The sequence below is a fragment of the Protomyctophum parallelum genome (genome assembly GCF_964188405.1).
Source record: "Protomyctophum parallelum genome assembly, chromosome: 18".
Classification (NCBI taxonomy): Eukaryota; Metazoa; Chordata; class Actinopteri; order Myctophiformes; family Myctophidae; genus Protomyctophum; species Protomyctophum parallelum.
The window spans coordinates 25,673,360-25,694,221 of NC_139716.1; the positions used below are offsets into that span (position 1 = coordinate 25,673,360).

The 20,862-nt window shown below is 41.9% G+C and overlaps 1 protein-coding gene across 1 annotated transcript; it reads left to right on the plus strand.

Annotated features, from left to right (window-relative positions):
- Nucleotides 1–3,844: 3,844 nt before the first annotated feature.
- Nucleotides 3,845–19,910, plus strand: ccs (copper chaperone for superoxide dismutase; the record flags this gene model as incomplete). Its single annotated transcript, XM_083788762.1, has 8 exons — nucleotides 3,845–3,982; nucleotides 4,459–4,531; nucleotides 5,903–6,040; nucleotides 6,377–6,551; nucleotides 7,142–7,202; nucleotides 11,275–11,352; nucleotides 16,668–16,771; nucleotides 17,146–19,910. 8 exons carry the CDS (start codon nucleotides 3,845–3,847, stop codon nucleotides 17,303–17,305), a joined length of 927 nt encoding a protein of 308 aa, XP_083644888.1. The 3' UTR covers nucleotides 17,306–19,910.
- Nucleotides 19,911–20,862: the final 952 nt, after the last annotated feature.

The window sequence follows — 20,862 nt, forward strand, 5'->3', positions numbered from 1 at the left end:
TGCACTTTCCACCCAAACAAATACTCGTATTCATACAAATAGGTGGACACTCTCAAAGAAGTGCATTCGCAGCTCACACGCACGCACGTGGCTTAAAGGCCCACTTCACCAGTTTTCAACCTTCCTCCATGTATAATTGTTGGTTGTGTCTGTGGGTGTCACTTTAGAGAGATGGGGGGTGACATGCAGTAAAGGCCGTCGGGATCGGGAGTCGAGCCCGCGGCACACTGCCAGACTTGGGCTACCGGCCAAGGTGCCTGGACCGCTGAGCCACGGCCCAGGCCCTTGAGAGCATTTCTGCTGACATAATATTGATAAGAGGAAATCCTATCCAAAAACCCTGTTCTTTGATTGACTTTCTTGATCTCTTTTGATGCCATTTTTCTCCACACACACACACACAAAAGGTAACCTCGTCTTTACTTGAGATTGCTATATTGTCAACTCTGACCTTGAAATCATTTGCATTTACATTACTGCGGATATACTAGGTTTGGACCCAAAGAATGGATGCAGTTTTACCTGAATTACTGCGGTGTAATGACAGTTACACAGTTATCAGAAAGCCGGATTGATTTTGCCGAGTTCAGAACTGAGGGGTTCCTCAATTAGCACTTTGTCCTCGCACGCCCGAGACCAGGAGTGCCGTGTCATCAGAGAACAAGAACAAATTGCTGTTACGAGCTGCTTTCATGTCGTTAATGTACAGGCGGAACAGTAATGGGAACCCCACAGCTCACTGGGAGGGACGAGGGCAGAAAGGGTTCCATTGGCATCAACTCAGGGACGTGCACACATAGACATCAAATGGGGCTTTTACCCGTCTGTAAAACAACTGCCCTCTCCAGACCATGAATGCATTTACTGTGGTAAAATAAATGCAAATGCCACTCCTTTCCATGCCATGCTGGAGCTGGAAGGCAGCATTCAGGAGAATTGCGTTTATTTCCGAAGTCTCCTGTTCTGTTCTTTGGCTATATAGAAGTGTCTATTTGTACATCTCTAAATGTTTTGATGAATTGAACAAGGTGGACCCTCTTGTAAACAAGTGTAATGCTTTATTGGGTCGCCCACTCACAGTTAACAGTCTTTGTATTGAATTGTGCTTGAAATGTACTTTAATTCTGCAAACTGTTAATAAATATTTCAATCAATCCTGAACTTGAACACAGCATTTTGCGTTGAACAAATTTGTTTAGAAATCCATGTAGTTACGCCGCATCTCCACTAGCTAAAGAGTGCTAGGCTGCACCCCGAAAATAGCTGATCTACAAGCTCACAACACGTCGCAACGCGATGCGTTGTGATCTGGTAAATCTGCAATTTTTGTCTAAAAGTGCCCTCTTACGGGATTTCAGCCCCTGCCATCAACTACTTAAACTACCTAAATATATTGGGGGCAAAATCTATGAATAATTTGCATATTTAAAAGAATATTCCTAAAACAAAAAACAGGAAATGGAGCTGGGAACTTCTCCTTTGGTCCATCCTGGGACATGTGAGAATGGTCCAGTAAAGGAAAAACAAAAAAAGTCCATTGTGGGTGTGGGATATGTTTCTCTATCACACTATCACTACTAAACACAAGTGAAATTCACCCGAACACCTGCCTGTAGAAAAGAAAACAGGGATGTGGGCAGGGAAACAAACCTACTTCCTATCATGTTGTCACTGAGCATCATGAAGGTACTGAAAGAGAAAGACCCACCCACCTCAGACATCAGCCACAGTATGAAAATTACAAAAATATAATTGTCCGGATGAAAATCACATGTGTTTAGTGTTCTAGGGTTAAATGCCTTTTGGAGGTCCAGCATGACCATGTCACAGTATTTGCCCTCGAGTCTACCTTGTGTTTGATGTAGTCGGTCAAATACAGTCAATACAGGCAGGTAGGTGTCAATGGAGTGGAATGTTCTGACACCAGATTGGAATTCACAGTTCAGCAGTTTTCCTTCTTCAAGGTAACTATACTGATCTGTTTGTGAATTAATCTCTCTATGACCTTTGGGATGGAGCAAAGGATGAAAACAGGGCGGTAGTTGCCATGTGCCAATTTGTTTCCTTTTTTTATACAAAGGGATTACTCTCGCCACACACACGCACGCGCACACACACGCACGCACGCACGCATGCACGCACACGCACACACACCCTTTCAGTACTGCAGTAAACTGCATGTGTGTTGTCAGCCTTTAGAGGTTGTACATAAACTACAGTATTTGACTCTACAGAATACAGATCAAGCCGGTGAAGTTAATCTATAGATAATGAAATGGAATGCTCCAACCATGCAGCCAGGCAGATGGAAAGCAATTATGACTAATGGCCTCAATCTTGATAGTGGATTTGCTTTCATCCATAAGGTACAATCTCCTATACTGTATGTATTGTACACTAGTAGTGCACAGTACGTGTGGCTAAATTGACGCACGCACGCACGCACGCATGCACACACGCACTAACAACAGTAAACCAATTTCTATCAGAACCCTGTCGGTTCAAATTTTTCACTTTTTTTGTGATAATCCTCCCTACTATAGAGTGTGCTGACCATATAATTAGTTCCTCCCTGTCCCCAGTGAGCCGCAGCGGTAGTTTCGGTTTTGGTGGTGGGTGAGAAAGCCTTAATCCAATCAGGGGCCTTCCTCCAATCAGGATGGAGCGGGGCGGGCCTTGGTGCGTGTGCATGTGTATATCTTGTTACCGGGGCAGACCAGGGTTTTTTTCCAAATCACCCAAATCACTGAATGCTCCTTTAACAGCACTGATGGAAAACGGCTATGTTCAGGTTGGTCTACATTTCTCTAAAAATTTTAACTTTTTATTTTATTTTTAAGATTAGTTTTTGGCTTTTCTGCCTTTCTTGACATGCAGCAAAGGTCGTCATGAATGGAACTCTGTCAGACCAAAGCCTATAGAGCGTCACAGTCCCCCCCCCCCCCCTTTCATGACGACGCCAGGCCCAGGAAATAATTCCCAATGCATTTTTCCCATAGACATTTCAAAAAGTATTTATTTAAAGACCTTTTAAGCGTCGTCGAGTCGTGACAAATCATGACAATAAACACAATATTTTGGACCAAACAAATAATTACAAAGAAGGAAAAAAAAGAAAAAAGTTTTTTTCTTCTTTCTAATTATTTGTTCGGCCCAAAACATTGTGTGTGTTGTCATGATTTGTCACGACAAGAGTTGGCTTTGTCTGCGGCGTAAATGTCTTTAAATAAATACTATTTGAAAAGTATATGAGGAAAATGAACAGGGAATTATTTTCAGTGTCCTGATGAGAAAATCATGCATGTGCATACTCTCTATACATGACACAGAGTCAGACACATCAGATAGGAACATAATCTGAAGTATAAGAAGAATACAAAATTATTAATACATCAGTAATCAATAAATAAATATAGGAATTGCCGTTATGCTGATGGGGGGGGGGGGGTAGTTGTGCATGTGTGTATGATGAATGTGCAGCATGTGTGTTTGTAATGTTAATGTATTACTACTATATTTGTCAACATTTAGGACAGTACCAATGTTTATAACCTATAACCCTATTAAAAAGCCTGAGTTTAATAATTGCATGCATGGAGTCACACACACCCAAAAATATAGCAGATCTACATGCTCATACAAGCAAATACAAACTGGCATACCTGTATGTATATTTTTGTTCTCTAAAATAAAATACGAATACTATGCATAGGCCCTACATTTCTTTTTTGTTCCTCAATTTTTCATTGTATGCTGAGTGCAGTGACACAAGGCAACGCCAGACGGCGGTATAGCGTTCAAAGCGCAGACGCTGCCACAACCACCATATATGGACCTCACAAACATGGCGGCGCACATCTCCAAGTTTGTTTCCGTGTGCAGAAAAGTGGGAAGTTGTCTAATAAACTCTGTCATCGTTGCACAACAAGCAGCGTCTGCGAGCGGTTCCGACATGATGGTGGACACGGCCAAGGCAGCCACGGTTCGTTTGACTCAAATAAATGTTATTTTTCCATGTTGTTTCATGTTATCATCATGCCATAAGTGTAATGCTTAATTGGGTCGTCCACTCACAGTTAACAGTCTTTGTATTTGAGTTTGTGCTTGAAATGTACTGTAATTCTACAAACTGTTAATACATTTTATCAATCAATCAAACAATGGCTTCGCAGTTCGCACGGGGGCTGATGGTGGCATAAATAAACAAGCTCTCTCATGTGTTATAACTGCCGTTATGAATGCTTACACTGTCTGCTTGTTTTAACGTTCATGCTCTCATTTCTTCATATATCACGTCTTATTTTGTACTGACATGTCAGAATCGATCAAATAACATTACGAGAGTCTAAATCTTAGGCTAAAATGGACCGTGGCATTCAATATAACCAATATTAATTGGCTGCAATACAATGTGATTCATTCATTCTGTCTACTCTCGTCTGTCTGTCTGTGTTGCAGCTGGAGTTTGCTGTTCAGATGACATGTGAAAGCTGTGCAAATAGTGTGAGATCTGCTCTGGAAGGAAAGCCGGGTAAGGACAGGACAGAGAGGACAGGACAGCCTCGAAGCTAGCTGAGAATGTACTCATTCTGCCTTTAAAAAGAAAATAGGCTTATATGTAGCTAGAATCGGCTGTAATCCACACAGTAAACACCTGAACACATTTATTATGACACCCGGCCTGACTGAATGTTAATGTGCTGTCTTAACAAAATACAAATAAATGGCTTACATATAATTAACTTGGTGATTGTCCATTGTTTTAATCATTGAGTAAGCTACATCATAGTAAAAGTAAACACAATTGTTTATATGAGTTAGTAGTTGTTCAATGTATTGCAGAAAATGTCAGTTTATCAGATTATATCAGTAAAGCACATGAGCATGAGAGTGCAGAATAGAAAGCCAGGGAGCTTCTAGAAATGTCTATCTATGCTGCTGCATGGATGATGTCATATTACATGCATGGACGATGATAAGTGCTTTGTCACAGTGTGTTGACCTGGCCGGGAGACCAATCCTCGGTTGATCCTTCCTGATGTGTATGCTTGTGCACATTTGTGAGTGCACATACCAAGCTGTGATGCAGTAGGCTAGGGTACTTTTCAATGTTAGTGGTAACTGGTAGTGGCTCCCTCCATTGGCTCCCAGTTGCTGCCCACAAAGAGTACAAAACAATACTCTGATGCTGGCATTCAAAGCAACCAAAGGTATGGCACCCCCATATCTTGCGAGTCTGATCGGACGACTCAGGGAAGCTGAAAGTACCTTCGCTAAAAACTCCAGGACAGCGCTCCACGTGTCCCAAACTCTTCTCCCTTCTGGCTCCAAAAATATGGAATGCATCAATGCACTTCCTATTGCAATCAGAACTGTAGACACACTCCCAATCTTCTGTCGTAGTCTAAAACCCACCTCTTCAGACTCCATCTTAGCACCGTAGCACTTGCCCTAGCCCCGATGACCTTACAGGCGTAATTTGTATGCATAGGCTCAACTTATAACTTACGAAGTTACGATAGACATAGCACTCTATAGTGTGTACGTTTCATCATATAGATATTCCACTGTTGGGTTCTTAGCTTACGTATGATTCATGATTATTTGACTATTTTTATGTATTTTATGTATTACCATGTTTTTGTTCTTGCTTACTGTAAATGCCTGAATTACAATTGTAAATTGTACAACTTTTACAGCGTCAGGTGTTTGATGAGGATTAGGAGGAGCATGGCCGTGCATCACTATCGTTCTGTCTAGCTGCCGTTTCTGCTTGTCTTAAGTTTGTCTTATTATTGTGCCTTCATGCCGTCATGGCTGTCATGGCGTCCTGTCTGACCCTACCTGTCTGTTTATCTCTGTGCTTCCTTCATGTCTGTCTCCATTGTCTCTCTCCTTTCAGGAGTGAAGTCCATCAGCATCAACGTTGGGAAGGAGGAGGTGCTGGTGGAGTCTACTCTGACCACGGCAGAGCTGGTCACTCTGATCGAGAGCACTGGACGCAGGGCTGTGCTGAAGGGCATCGGAGGCTCCGAGCAAGGTGAGGAACTTCAGTATGGTGTATGTATGTCTGTGCTTGTCTCTCAATTCATGTATATTAAACAGTGGGTTTCAACCTTTTTAATATCAAGGCCCGTTATACGATTTATTTGTCGTTTGATTCAAGGACCACCATTTGATGAGATTTAGCCTCTCGGACCCAAAACTAAGGAATGTGTTGTTAGCGTTGGATAAGATTTTGGCCACAATTCCAGGCTGTTGGCAAACGTTGATAAAAATAGCAATTCTTCTACATTCTTTAATTGTGTAGACTTTTAGTAAATTAAGTGATAATTATAACACAGTATATGCACATATATCTGTTCACATTGCACAGACCTGGGTGCGGCCGTGGCCATGCTGTCGGGCGTGGGTCAGGTGCAGGGGGTGGTGCGGTTCGTCCAGCTGTCCCAGGACCGCTGCGTGATCGACGGGACCATCGACGGCCTGGTGCCCGGAGCGCACGGCCTGCACGTGCACAAGCTGGGAGACCTCACACTGGACTGCCTCAGGTAGGAGGAGGTAGGAGTCGGAAACAGACTGCGCAGCATAACTCAGTGGTTCTCAAACCTTTTCCAAATTGACACAGCCCGCGGACCCCCATTTGAAAAGATACGCCAGGCACCCCCACCTTGGTTCCATTTGGAAGCACAGAGAAAGCCTCCGTGTTTATCAACGATCGGACGATCGATCATAATGGAAATAAATATTCTGTGACTACTTGGAAAGTTACGAAAAACAGGTTTTGGTTTGTTTTGTGTTAACAGGCAGGATCATCATGCCTATAGAGCGTCGCAGTCCCGCCCCCTACCAGGGCCCAGGAAATGATTCTCTGTTCATTTTTCTCATAGACATTTCAAAAAGTATTTATTTAAAGACGTTTACGCCGCGGACAAAGCCAACTCTTGTCGTGACAAATCATGACAACAAACACAATTTTCTGGGCCGAACAAATAATTAGAAAGTTGTTTTTCTTATTTGTAATTATTTGTTTGGTCCAAAATATTGTGTTTGTTGTCATGAGTTGTCACGACTCGAGTTGGAAGAAGAAATAAAAGCGTGAATATGATTATGAAGCCTCTGTGTATCTCTGTTTGTACAGCTGTGGAGAGCACTACAACCCAGCTGAGAGACAACATGGAGGACCCAATGACTCTGAACGGGTACGGTCAAATCTACAAATATTTGTTTTACTAATTATTAGTTTAGAATTTAGATAGATTATCTTTAATTTTCTACTAATGTTATTTGGGCGCTGATCTAGCTGAAACTGAGCCCAAATTTGGTAGATGACCGACCTCATCGATATGATGTCATCAGTACGCCAGGAATAAATTATAAAAGCTGCCTGCATTCTCCTTTCATCGTGATTAAAGTGTTACTCCGTAAGAGATAGTTTAACACACAACACAACACCTGCGAGACGTTACGGCCAGCCGGAAACGATTGCCGACACAAAAAAGGAGGAGATTTTCAAAGGAGGGGAAATCATGGAAGACGAAATATCAATGACAGAGGTCCTCACTCAAGACACTGGAAGTGGAGAGGGGGAGTCCGGTGTTGACGTGTCCAATAGCAGTCCTATGCCACCCAAAACGGGAGATCCAGACAACAGCAAACAACAACTACAGGTGTGTGTCGAACGTGTGAATCTATCGGAGCTGGGTTCGGTTGTTTCCAATGATGGGGCCACAGTATCCCTGGAGCAAAACATCAGGAAGGAAGATGAAATATCAATGGCAGAGGGAGGACAAGACGCTGGAAGCGGAGAGGGCATCATGTCCAACAGCAGTCCCGTGACAGGAGATCAGGAGATCTATCTGACGGGGCCAGAGTTGGGTTCGGTCATTTCCAACGACGGGGCCACAGTATCAGGAGACCAATCAGAGTTGGGTTCGGTCATTTCCAATGACGGGGCCACAGTATCAGGAGACCAATCAGAGTTGGGTTCGGTCATTTCCAACGATGGGGCCACAGTATCGAAAGACCTATCAGAGTTGGGTTCGGTCATTTCCAACGACGGGGCCACAGTATCAGGAGACCTATCAGAGTTGGGTTCGGTCATTTCCAACGACGGGGCCACAGTATCGGGGTTGGTCAACAGCAGTCCCGTGATGACACCTAAAACGGGAGATCTATCAGAGTTGGGCTCGGTCATTTCCAATGACGGGGCCACAGGATCCCTGGAGCGAAAAAGAGGGAGGGCAAAGAAACGCAACGAACTCGACGCACCTCGAAGGAGCCGTGGGAGACCCAAAGGATCCAGGTCCAATAATCAAGAGGGGTCGGAAGCCAGTCCTAAGAAGAGAGGTCGACCCAAAGGCTCCCTCTCCCTCAACAAACTCGTGCAAGCAAAGGGAAGGGGTAGGCAGAGGAAGCGCAAGCTGGAGGCGAGAACCAAACGCTCCAAAGGGCCACTTAGTAAGATGGGAAGACCAAGGAAGCACCCTTTGGTGTCTGCTAATAAAACAAAAGTAGGGCGTGGTCAGCGAGCCATGGGGTAAGCTGTGTTTCCGAGAGGCTCCCGCTCCAATACTTTATCTACTAGTTTAAAAGTTATTAACACGACTTTTTATGCTCAACACTCTGCCTTAAGTGACGGGCAGAAATAACTCAAAGTGAAAGGTGCATGAAGAAGCCGTGTCCAGGCTTGATGATTGACTGTTGGCTCAGGAAGCTGTCTGCAAATCACTGCAAGATGGCTACAACAAGTTGCGCAAAAAGCTACTACAAGCTGAGTTTCGGTCAAGACGTCGGAACATAAATTGCTGGAATTAAAATTTTGGCGTGCAGTCAGGCAGACTCGTCTTCGTGTGGCTATGGAGGGAGCCACAATTCAATATACCCGAGGCAGCCTGAGCCAGTCGTTTCCTGGATGAAAAGCTGGTCACCGTGGATACAGGTGTGGCGGGCCATACTTTTTTTTTTTTGGGGAAAATAAAACGCCTTGGGTGTTACAGATTTTTCAATTCTGATAAAACATTTGATTATTGTACATATTTTCATTAATTTGCAATTTTGTTCTGGAAGAAAGACATTTATTTGGCTTTTATAAATCATTCCTGTGCAAAATAACGGCTTGGTTTGTATATAACACAAATCTGAAGATATTTTTAAATTCTGATCAAATCTAACCTACCGGTACATCAATTTGATTATTGTACATTTTTTATTCATTTGCAATTTTCTTGTGGAAGAAAGAAATTAAGTTGGGAGGCTTTTATAAAAAACTAATACTCAAATAACAGATCGTTGTGTGTATAACACAAATCTGGAGAAAATTTTCAATTCTGATCAACCTAACCTGCATCCATTTGCATTATTGTAATTTTGTATTCATTTGCGATTGATTCGCTCAGGCCAACTGCAGCAATTGTAACTGCAGCTCTACAGCTCTGGATGATGAGAACAAAGTCAAGAGCACAGGAGAAGTTGATGAGAGCTGGGGGAAGTTCCGGGAGAAGGGGTGACTACCCTGCATCCTTTTTGACCATTAACGATGGAAGCTGACGGCACAGGCAGTGACCAATCCTTTCATGCAAGGATGAGGGAAGAATACTGTAAGGTTTGCTACTTGCCAGTGAGCCTGCCAGCAAATCTGTTCCATTTTACCCCAGATGCGGCAACTAAAGAGTATAGTCACATGCAAAGCAGATTGCTATGGTAATTTTTGCTTGGCTGAGGGAGAGGGACCATGTGGGCCATTGGAGGAGACTCAACAAATGTCAACAGTGTCTGTTTTTTCAGAGCTATTTCATGACAAGTTTTGTCACTTTTCCTCAATGTTTTTTATATTGGTGGGCTACACTGACTGGTTGTTCATGGACATAGTAGGATGCTTTCACTCTGCAATTTTTATCTTTTTTTTTTTTCCGTTGCCTTTGAAGTTATACTTTTTTATTTTATAATTTTTATTTTATTTTCCTATTGTCTATTCAAACCAAGGATGATGCACTCAAGGTATTGGCCTGTGACTCACATTCTTCATATTCTACGACAAGACTGTAACCTGGTGGCCTACCTGAGTTTGGCTTCCTCCCCCTTCTTTTTACCAGCTGCTGTGTGTAAGCACAGCTGAGCTGGTTTTCCTTTGTAAAAAGTTAGTAAATAGTCAATAGAATACTACTTAGGTGGCAAGTGCAATATACAAGTACAATAGTATATGGGCAAGTGCAATATATAATATAATCCCCCATGGGTCCTCCTATGGGTGATTAATTTGCACTGAGCTCGAAAACAGCATGGTTGATTTTCACCACCTGTACGCAACCTAACACACACATTAACTGTATATATGGTGATTTCGGGTGTGCCAATACCGTACAGTACAGTACAGGGTACAGTAGAGGGACCCCCACACGGTAACTTTGTCATTTCTCAACCACTGGAATCGAGCTGGCGGCTCGCTGGAATCGAGCTGGCACCCTGGGTGCGTTCCTGTGGTTCTGGAACTGTCCCCGGGGGGACCACCACACGGAGTTGCACCACTCACTTCACACGGGTGTGATTTTTTTTCCTCGCTTGATACTTCTATGTGTTATGGATACACTTAACGATCGTTGTATGTCTCATACAGTGACAATAATACAGTGATCTTATCTTATCTAGGTTAGGTAACTGTGTGTTTATAATATTTATGGCCACGGAAGTGCATTTTTGTTTCTTTTTTTCCCCTCTTTTATTTATTACCATTATATATTTTTTCTTTTTTTTCAATGTAGCACATCTACTTAATTTGTTTACTGATATAACTCATTGCGTGCATTTCATTGGATTCGATTGTTGTACATGGGATGTTTTCTGATGATTAGGGGTGTGTGTGTGTGTGTGTGTGTGTCAATCTCAATACTAGACGTGTACTTCATGACATTTACACATTTACATTACTTCACTTGCATAAACGTTGGTATGTATCAAAGAATTACATGTTTTTCAATACATCTGTGACTGCAACATGGCACGTGTTCTATTTCAATGTGTGAAAGTCCCAGACTCACTAAAAAAACTGATCCTTAAATTGTTGCTGTCGGGCATGAATGATGAACCTCTTCAAGGTTCACTTTTATTTTGTCTCCAGAGGAGGAATTTGTCTTGGACACACAAGACTTGCACTGCAGCATACATGAATACAATAATAATGTACACACATGTGACTCGTACAGCATATAAATAATAAATAAACCATCTGGTGCAGATGGGATTTCATCTCTTAATTGCTGTGTGTTTATCTTACAGCATGCAGGTGATCTGGGGAATGTTGTTGCTGGACTGGATGGCAGAGCTGCATTTAGATTAGAAGACTCTCAGCTGAAGGTAAAACAGATATAGACACACACTGTCTAAGAGCGTGATCTGTGATGTGATTATGTGTGGTGTTGCTGAGAACTCAAAGGTTTTTTGAGTGGTGCAACCACTCCTACAACCAGCTTGCAATGTCCTCGTACTTGTCTGTGTGTGTGTCTGTCTCGTACTTGTTTGTGTGTCTGTGTGAGCATGAGTATGTGACTTAATAATAGCAGTAGGGGGCGCCAGAAACAGTGAGAGGGGTAGTGACTCTAATGAGAGAGAGAGAGAGAGAGAGAGGGGGGGGGGGGGGGGGGGGGGTTTAATAATAATCATATAGTAGGCCTAACTAAAGTTTTAAAATAATTATAATGGAGTGGAAAGTAGAATATGTGTCTCTGAGATGTAGTGGAGTAGAAGTAGAATATTGAAAATTGGAAATACTCAGTGAGGGGCGCTCTTCGTTCATCGTACATCATCATGACGTGTTGATTTGCTCAGACATATTTGATGTTGACATTGTGTAGACGAAAATAGCCGATTTGCTCGTCTACATGTGACATAAATTCTCCATTCATTGCCAATGGCATTTAATGTTTGTGTTAGGACAAAAATCTACACTATAGCTGAATATAGGAGGGGCTAGCCTCCTGTTCATTTTAGATGTATGAATCTTACATTATAATCCTAAAGGCCTTTACAGTAGGCTGCTAATGTTGTTAATGTAATAGCAAATGTGACCCAGCCTGTCATTGGATTATTATTTTTTTAGGGGCGCTACCCCCTCCTATATACAGGTTTGTTTTTCCTTAGACAAACATTAAAAACGCCATTAACAATGGACAGAGTTTAATGTTTGTTTTGTCTGTTACGGTTACTGCGCAAATCGTCCTCGCTGATAAGAGCACCACTCACTTCACACAGGTGTGATTTTTTTTAAGTAAATGGTAAATGGTGCGTTTAGAAGGGGCAGAAAGCCAAACTCGGGTAGAACTGTAAAAAGTGTCCTGTCAGTCCATATGGGCTGGGCTTCTTCGGAAGCATGACAATTAAATAAAGAATAAATCAATTATATAGTGCTTTATCCGAAATGTTCACGAAAAGTGCATGCTGCTTTCATTATTTGAGGCATTCTGTTCAAAGCGGAGCACTCATCCAGCCAATCTTAGCCATTAGCCAATAAACATGCAATCAGGATGGAATATGAAACATCTTAAATACCCATTTTGTTTAAAGGAGAATTCCATGCTAGAAGGCCTTCTTACTTTATTTGTAGTTGTTACGTCCCCACCAAAGAGGTCAAGTTGTAATTTTGTGCAAAAGTGCGTTATTGGCTATTTCCCCTAATATAAACCCTCAATGGGGGTTGGGATTTTGTGCTAATTTGCCATTTCCATCAAAATAAGTAGTAAAGTGTGCTTGGGATACTATTTACATATTATGAAGAGAGGATATATACAAAATAATTGGTTTTTGAGTGATGGAAATAAGTGAATTGGAACAACACCCCCATTCAATTCATTGCAATTCAATTCATTGAGGGCTTATGGTAGGGGACATAGCCAATAATGCGCCTTTGCACAAAATAACACCTGGACCTCTTTGGTGGGGATGTAACAACAAGTACAAATAAAGGTAAGAACCTTCTAACATGGAATTCTCCTTTTATGACTAGTGATACTGTATACCGATTTGTGTGATGTTCGGATAAAATCTGTAGGAGTAATGTGTTTTGCAAAAATCGACCTCCTGGTGGCGCTATAACAGTCCGAAAAATTCGGGGCAGTAGGGCCATACGGACAGACTGACGAAAAGCATGTAAATCTCTGCCATGCCTTCGGCCTGGCGGAGACGACAAGAGAGATTGCTAACCATTTTCATGGTTACCACAAGGGTAGATCTTCACTTTAGTGTTTTCTATAATGTTGTTCTATTGTTGTTTTCTTTTCTTTGTGGGGTTGTTGTGGTTTTTTGTTGGGTGGGGTGTTTGGAACGGGACCAAGAGGGATGTCTTTGTAATGTTTTACTGTGCTTGTCTTGTATTAGTTTTGAGCCACAACTATGACAGAATTTAACATTTTAAGCTTCAATGTAAATGGATTGAATGTGCCTCATAAGCGAACTAGTATTTTAGGGGTATTGCGTTCCAAATCGATTGATTTTGCATTTATTCAGGAGTCTCATCTTTTAAAACAGGATGCCAATCGTTTGGCTAATAAACACTACCGTGTTTTGGCCTTTTCTGCTGCAACTTCCAAAGCTAAAGGAGTGGCAATATTGGCGAGACGCAGAATTAGACTAGATTTTTTGGTGATTGGTCTGACAATGATGGTAGGATAACTATTAACTATTAACTATAGGATTAACTATTGCTAAAATCCGCTTGGAGGGCAAAATGCTTGCTTTAGTGTCTGTTTACGCTCCCAATGTTCTGGACAAAGGATTTTACAAATTACTAACTAAACCTCTATTGGATTTGACGGAATTTAAAATCATAGTTGGTTCTGATTTCAATGCGGCGTGGAACTATGGCTTGGACAGATCCACTGCAGCAGAAAGCAGAGAACAGTCACTAACGTCTGCAGAACTTCGTGCTTAGGCTGGCTCAACCGGCATGGTTGACATGTGGCGATTAATTAATCCCACAGTTAGAGATTATTCTTTTCTATCTGGAAGGCATGGTTCGTTTTCCCGGATCGATTACATCTTTGCCCCCAGGGATTTGTTTCACAAAATCAACAAGGTTGAATTGCTTCCAATGTCTCTCTCGGTTCACAAAGCGGTGTTGTGTGTCGCATCTCTACGGCAGGTGATGGATAGGGCACCTAGGTGGCGGTCAATGCTGTGTTTCGTTTTTTATAATGAGCTCTACACCTCTGAGGTCGTTCATAATGTAGGTAAATGTAATGACTTTCTATCTACAATTCAGTTACCAACCCTCAGCAAAGCCGACGCAGAGGCTTTAGACAGACCAATTTCTAGAGCGGAATTAAAGGAAGCAGTCAGTGGGATGCGCAAAGGCAAGTCACCGGGTTTGGATGGGATACCACCTGAACTATACACTCTGTTTTGGGACGATCTGGGTCCGCACATGCATGATATGTTTCAGTTTGCGATTGAAAGGGGCTCCTTCTCCAGAGACGTTAATGTCCCCACGGAATGTGGGAGCTACAGGCCGCTCTCACTGTTGCTCTCACACTATTTGCTAAGGTGCTCGTACGTCGTTTACAGGGTTACATGACTAGGTTGGTACATTGTGATCAGACAGGTTTTATAGGCACCAGATTGGCCACTGATAATGTTAGACGATTGTTGCATGTTATTGACCGAGCTCCGATCTCCTGCTGCGGTGCTGTCGCTCGATGCTATGAAGGCCTTTGACCGTTTGGAGTGGCCTTTTCTGTGGGCGGTGCTAGATAAGATGGGATTTGGTCCCACATTCATCACATTGATTAAGGTATTGTACTCACATCCAACAGCGATGGTATTAACAGGCAAGATTTGTTCTCCACTGTTCACGATAGGCAGGTCATCGAGGCAAGGTTGCCCCCTTAGTCCTCTCCTTTTTGCCCTCTCGCTCGAACCGTTAGCGCAGACAGTACGTCAGTCCACAGCGATCACACCTATCTCAGTTAACAACACACAACATCGTATTTCTTTATATGCGGACGACATCCTGCTGTTTATTGAGAATGCTCCACAGTCAATTACACACATTCTTAAGATTTTTGATCAGTTCAGTGCCATCTCAGGCTACAAAATCAATTGGACAAAGTCAGCCCTTTTGCCACTAAATGAGGAGATGAGATCTGTTGTTCTGCCTCCCATAATCCCAGTAGTGAACAAATTAAAATATCTTGGCATAGATGTGTTCCCGTCTCTTCAAGCTACTGTTAAAAGATGGTCGTCATTGCCCAACTCTCTTCGAGCTCGAGTATCAATCATAAAGATGAATGTCCTCCCTAGGGTTAATTTTGTGAGTTCTATGCTCCCACTGCCACCGCCAGCACAGTATTGGACTAAGATTCATTCTGCTATATCTAAATTTGTGTGGAATAGGAAACGCCCACGTCTCAAACTGTCCTTGTCTCTCGTTGCCTAACTTCAAATTATATTATTGGTCTTTCACTCTTCGCCCCCTTTTAAGATATTTTGACTCAACTATAAAAGTTTGTTGGCGAGAGCTTGAGAAGAGTTTGGTTCATCCTGTTGAATTGAGAGATCTGATCTATTCAAACATAACGAATAATCAATGCAAAGTTCGCTTTGGGCAAATCATTTCTCAGTTAGTAACAGTGTGGAGAGCGGCTGAAAAATTGCGCAAGATTGATTTGAAATGGAATTCGTTTTCCCCAGTGTTCAACAATGATGGTTTGCTTTTGGACAATCGTCCTATTCGTTTTCCCAGATGGAGTTCCAAGGGGATTCATACTTTGGGTGATTTATTTGATGTTAATGGTTTACGTTCTTTCCAGAATTTATGTGATATTTTTAACTTGCCTGGTAACTCTTTTTTTTTTCTATTTACAATTGAGAACTGCCATGAGGACATATGGGGTGCCATGGCAGACCCCCCTTGCAATGCACCCTTTGCATAGACTTACAGTATCTGTGATGTTAGGTTAAGAGGTTTTGTTTCCGTATTGTATGATTATTTATTAGAATCTAGTTATGGGACCTTGCTTGTCAATACTGTATGGAGGAATGACATACCAAATCTAGATCCAGATTGGAGCTGGGATACAGTGTGGTCTAATGTTGTCCTGTCTTCTAGGAATCCTGATCATCAACAAATTCATCTACATTTTGTTCATAGGACATACTTAACCCCCCGTAGATTGTGTGCTATGCGGGGGGGGGGGGGGGGTGGACCAGGAGCCAGTACCAGGCAGTGTGGTTTGGAACACATTGCCTGACAGAAAGTAGCGTTTTTGTTATAGCTAAATGCTCTTTAGCTATTGTTCGTGAAAGACAAAGAATTCTTAGAACTTCCATTACAAAGATGTCCTAGGAAGAGGGGGACGATTGTAGAATGCATCAATGCATTAACATAACTCTTTCTCAAAGTGTTAATTTGTTTTTCACCTGCTTGGAACACCAGATGGGTGCCTGAATTGACCTGCTAAAAAACTCACCATCTGCTCCTCTATGTCTGGTCAGATCAGCTGACTGTTAAATTATATAATTCTAAATATAATTAGATTTATTGATTAATTGAATACTTTATTAACAAATTGCAAACAGTACAGCAAGTACAGTTATGCAAGCAAGCCTAAAAGGGCCAGAACTGACCTGGTCTTTTGAATTGACAGTTTCTTGACCTGTCTTGCCTCCGTCCTCTGCAGGTATGGGATGTTATCGGTCGATCGCTAGTGGTGGATTCTGGTGAAGATGATCTGGGTCGAGGCGATCATCCCCTCTCTAAACAGACTGGAAACTCTGGGGAAAGGTGAGTCTACGAGGCAATCATCCCCTCTCTAAACAGACTGGAAACTCTGGGGAAAGGTGAGTCTACGGTAGAGGAGCTGTGCCAAATCATCCCCTCTCTAAACAGACTGGGAACTCTGGGGAAAGGTGAGTCTACGGTAGAGGAGCTGTGCCACAGAAAGCCAAGTGTAAAACTGTAAACAATTCCAAAACGTATCCGGGTTGTGCAAGGATGTTGTGATTGACAGCCTAAACCTAACCTCAGTAAAATTATACGTAAATACGTTGAATCCTCTGTTTTTGTCGGCTCTAGAGCCTGTTGCAGACCCCTGGGTTAGGGTTAGGGCACTCAGTCATACTTGCTCTCTCTCTCTCTTTCTCTCTCTCTGTGCACAGACTAGCCTGTGGGATCATCGCTCGCTCGGCAGGCCTTTTCCAGAACCCCAAGCAGATCTGTGCCTGTGACGGAGTTACACTGTGGGAGGAGCGGGACCGACCCATAGCTGGGAAGGGTCGGAGCAAGGCCAGCTCGGAGACGCCCTCAGCGAACCTCTGAACACCGGGAGACCAGTGATTTCTTGGCATTTGTGGCTGAAAATGTCTCATTAAACACTTAAAAGACCAGTCAGTGATACACACATAAACAAATCTCCGTCACCATTGATAGAATATAGCAGTGCATGGAGACTGGTTTTTATTCTCCAGGTGATTGATAGATGGCCAACAGATACAAGAAACCATATTTGGGGCTGTATTCAGGTTTGTTTATGTTGGTAATGTTTAAACATTAGATCATAATAGACCTATATTTGTATGTACTTGAAGTATAAATCCTGGATTGGACCAGGTGGGAGGATGACAAGGGAGAATGACAGGGAGAGGAACACTGAAGAGGGATTGCCACTGAGGAAGAAGAGATAGATGAAGAAATGACCAAAGAAAAGTGGCCTTATTTCCCATAATGCTTTAGCTCTGATACAGTGACATGCATTTGATCACACCTTCAGCTTGCCTTTGTGTACTATTTCAAAAGCACTAAATCATAACCATTCAAACCAGAGAGTACATACTTTGATCCCGCGATCAGAAGTATATACTCTATGCTATGGTTTGAACTAGAGGTCGTCCGATGTACGGTATCTTGCCAATATTTTCCATTTGTTCGCTATTGGAATCTGCGCTCTGGATGCCAATATGGTGGATTTTAAAATCAAATGTGTTTTTGTTTGTTTTCAAAATAGATCATGCACACTGTTGATGAAGATGTGAATCTTCCAGTGTAATTAATACTGTATATATTTTGAATGCATAAAAAATAAATTTTCAAGCACTACTCTTCAATAGTGCTTAAAGTGTTTGAAATGTAAAATAGGGTAAACAAACATGCCTGACTGGAAGGATATAGGCACAGTGAAATTAAGCGCCTAAAAATATGATTCATCTTTCAGAGAAAATAAAAATCAAGTTGATATTGGTTTATCAGCCTTCCAGTTCTCCCAAATATTGTAATTGGTAATGACCATGACAAATCCATATTTGGTGACCTCTAGTTTGAACTATGCGGGTGAAGGTCAGTGAATTCACAAAATGAAATAAGAACTCTAGAAAAATAACTTTACTTTCTGTCGTGTACCATTTCCAGAACTGACTGAAACATCAACAAACCCACTTCTTCGACTAAAACATGACGAAAAATATTCGACTACCTTTTTTCCACTAATTGACACTTCATACAAACTAAGCTATGATGACTAAAACTATGACTAAATATATTGCAAATTTCTTCAACAAATACAAATAGATTAAAATGTTAACGGGGCACGGTGGCACAGCTGGTAGTGCTGTCGCCTCAGCTAGAAGATCCTGGGTTCGATTCCCGCTCGGGACGCTGTGGGTGCTCTGACTGCTCTCCCCGTGTCCCCTAGAACATGCAGTAATCCTGGTCACTAAAACTGCCTCCCTCTGGCCAGCCGGGGCGCCTGATGGAGGGGAAAGGAACTGGTTGGAATAACGTGTTCCCTCCACGCGCTACGTCCAACCAGGGAAACTCCCCCCTGTCAGGTGTAAAGGAGCAACTTGGACACTCAGGCATGAAGGAAGCATGAGTTCAAGTCCGTTGCTCTCCCCTTGTCCCCATATATGGGTACTAGGTTGGTGGAGGGTGTGTAGAGCCCAGGATCACATTAGATGATTGACACAGGGGTGAAAAATGGGTTACAAAATCGTGGGATAAAAAATATATTTAGAAAAAATGTTAAGGAGGGACTAGGCAGAAGTAGAACTAAAAGATGAGTCATTGTGTCATGTTCCGAAAATAGCTGATCTACAAGCGATGCGTTGTGTTCGGCATGCAGCCATCGTGGCCCGCTAATACAGCCTACATTTTTATAAATTAACTGTATATATTTGGTAAACTAAAATGCATCATTTCAGATGACTAAAATTAGACAAAATTTCTTTTTTCAAAAGACTGACTAAAAGTAAATCAAAAGTTGCTGTCACAATCAACACTGCCCTGCATCAAGTGTGTTCATTTTGAATCCATAAGGTGGTGTGAGTGACTTGGGTAAATGAGGGCAGTGAGGGAGAGGGAGCATTGAATTCCAGCTCAATTATGAGAGAGGGGGGAGTGTTCAGCTGTCTGTCATGGTGCAGAAGGATAGAATTCCCTCGCCTTTGCCACTTTAATAGAACTACAGAATGCAGGTGACAGGTTATATTAACAACTACAACCATGAGTTGTATTGTCTATTTGTAAACCTAACCTTGCTGACAGACAGTTGTTGATTTTTAAGATATATTTCTACTTTAGCAAGAGATCGATATTGTCACGTGTATTGTGTGGATGTTTTGTTGCATAACGTGTTGCATTTATAAACGAGATTTGCATTTATATCATATGTGCCATCTCCTTGTGAGAGCTATTGAATTTTCATGTGATGTTAATGTCAATGATGTGATATTTAATAAATATCTAGGCACTTGTGCTTTCTATTTAGGATTTTGAGAAGAAAAAAGAGGGGTTTAATTACTTTTCCATTCCATATCGCTACACTTGATACATTTATGTGTGGGTTTGTCCATGATGTGTTCAAATATAATGTCCATGTATTTGCTATATGATCACTGTTTACTTTATATCCATAATAAATGTTTCCCTTAAAAAAAACCCTGCTCTAGCCATGTTTCACACAGATATGTTTTTGATAGTTATTGTATCGATTTTAAATCTTTGATTCGTATCGTATCGCCATAATGAACCAATATACGTATTGTATCACTGGTGTAACGATACAAATGTATCGTTACATTAACGATACAAATGTATCGTTACACCCCATATAATACAAAGTTACAAACCCCACAGTTTATTTTTGTGCCAGCTAGCCAGACAAACTATTCCACAATCTTGACAGAAGCATTTGAAAATTGTGGGAGGCACACCCAGCTGGCTCAGTGCCAGCTATGATAATCTGTTTTTGAGTGTCCTTCACCCACACCTGTAGAATTGTATCAGTGCATCATCAGTACCTGTTAATTGTGTTTACTGTTTACAGTACATTTTAAGGTACCTCAAATTAACTCAGTCTATGTGGCTCTGTGGTCACCCCTGTGCTTTCATGATCTCTATAAAGCAGAGGTTCCCAGGACTTAGATCACAATCTACCAGTAGATAAAAGGCTGTGCAGGTAGACCACATGACATGCCCCTAAATTAAAGTGACTTGTTTGACATCAAAAAGGGACTGTCAGCTCAAACCAACAATGTAATGCTTTGTTTTCAGGGAGCCCCTTCTGTCCGTAACTAAATGATTGATAGTTGGGAACAAAATGGTTTGATTTGTACACTCAGACATACATGCATACATACATTGACTCTGAGAATGTTACTTTAACAGGGGTCTGTGTGGCCTAATGCAGATCAAACTGGGACCTTGAAGACTGGGAAAGACCGCTCTATAGGCTAACTATTAAAGATGCTGTAAGACACTTGATTTAATTTAGGATGAACTTGAATGTATTTTCCAGTGGTACACCAATTTAATCCAATTATGATGATTTGACAGTGTTCCCGTTCCAAATGTCTCTTTCCTGATTGGACAAAATTGGTAGC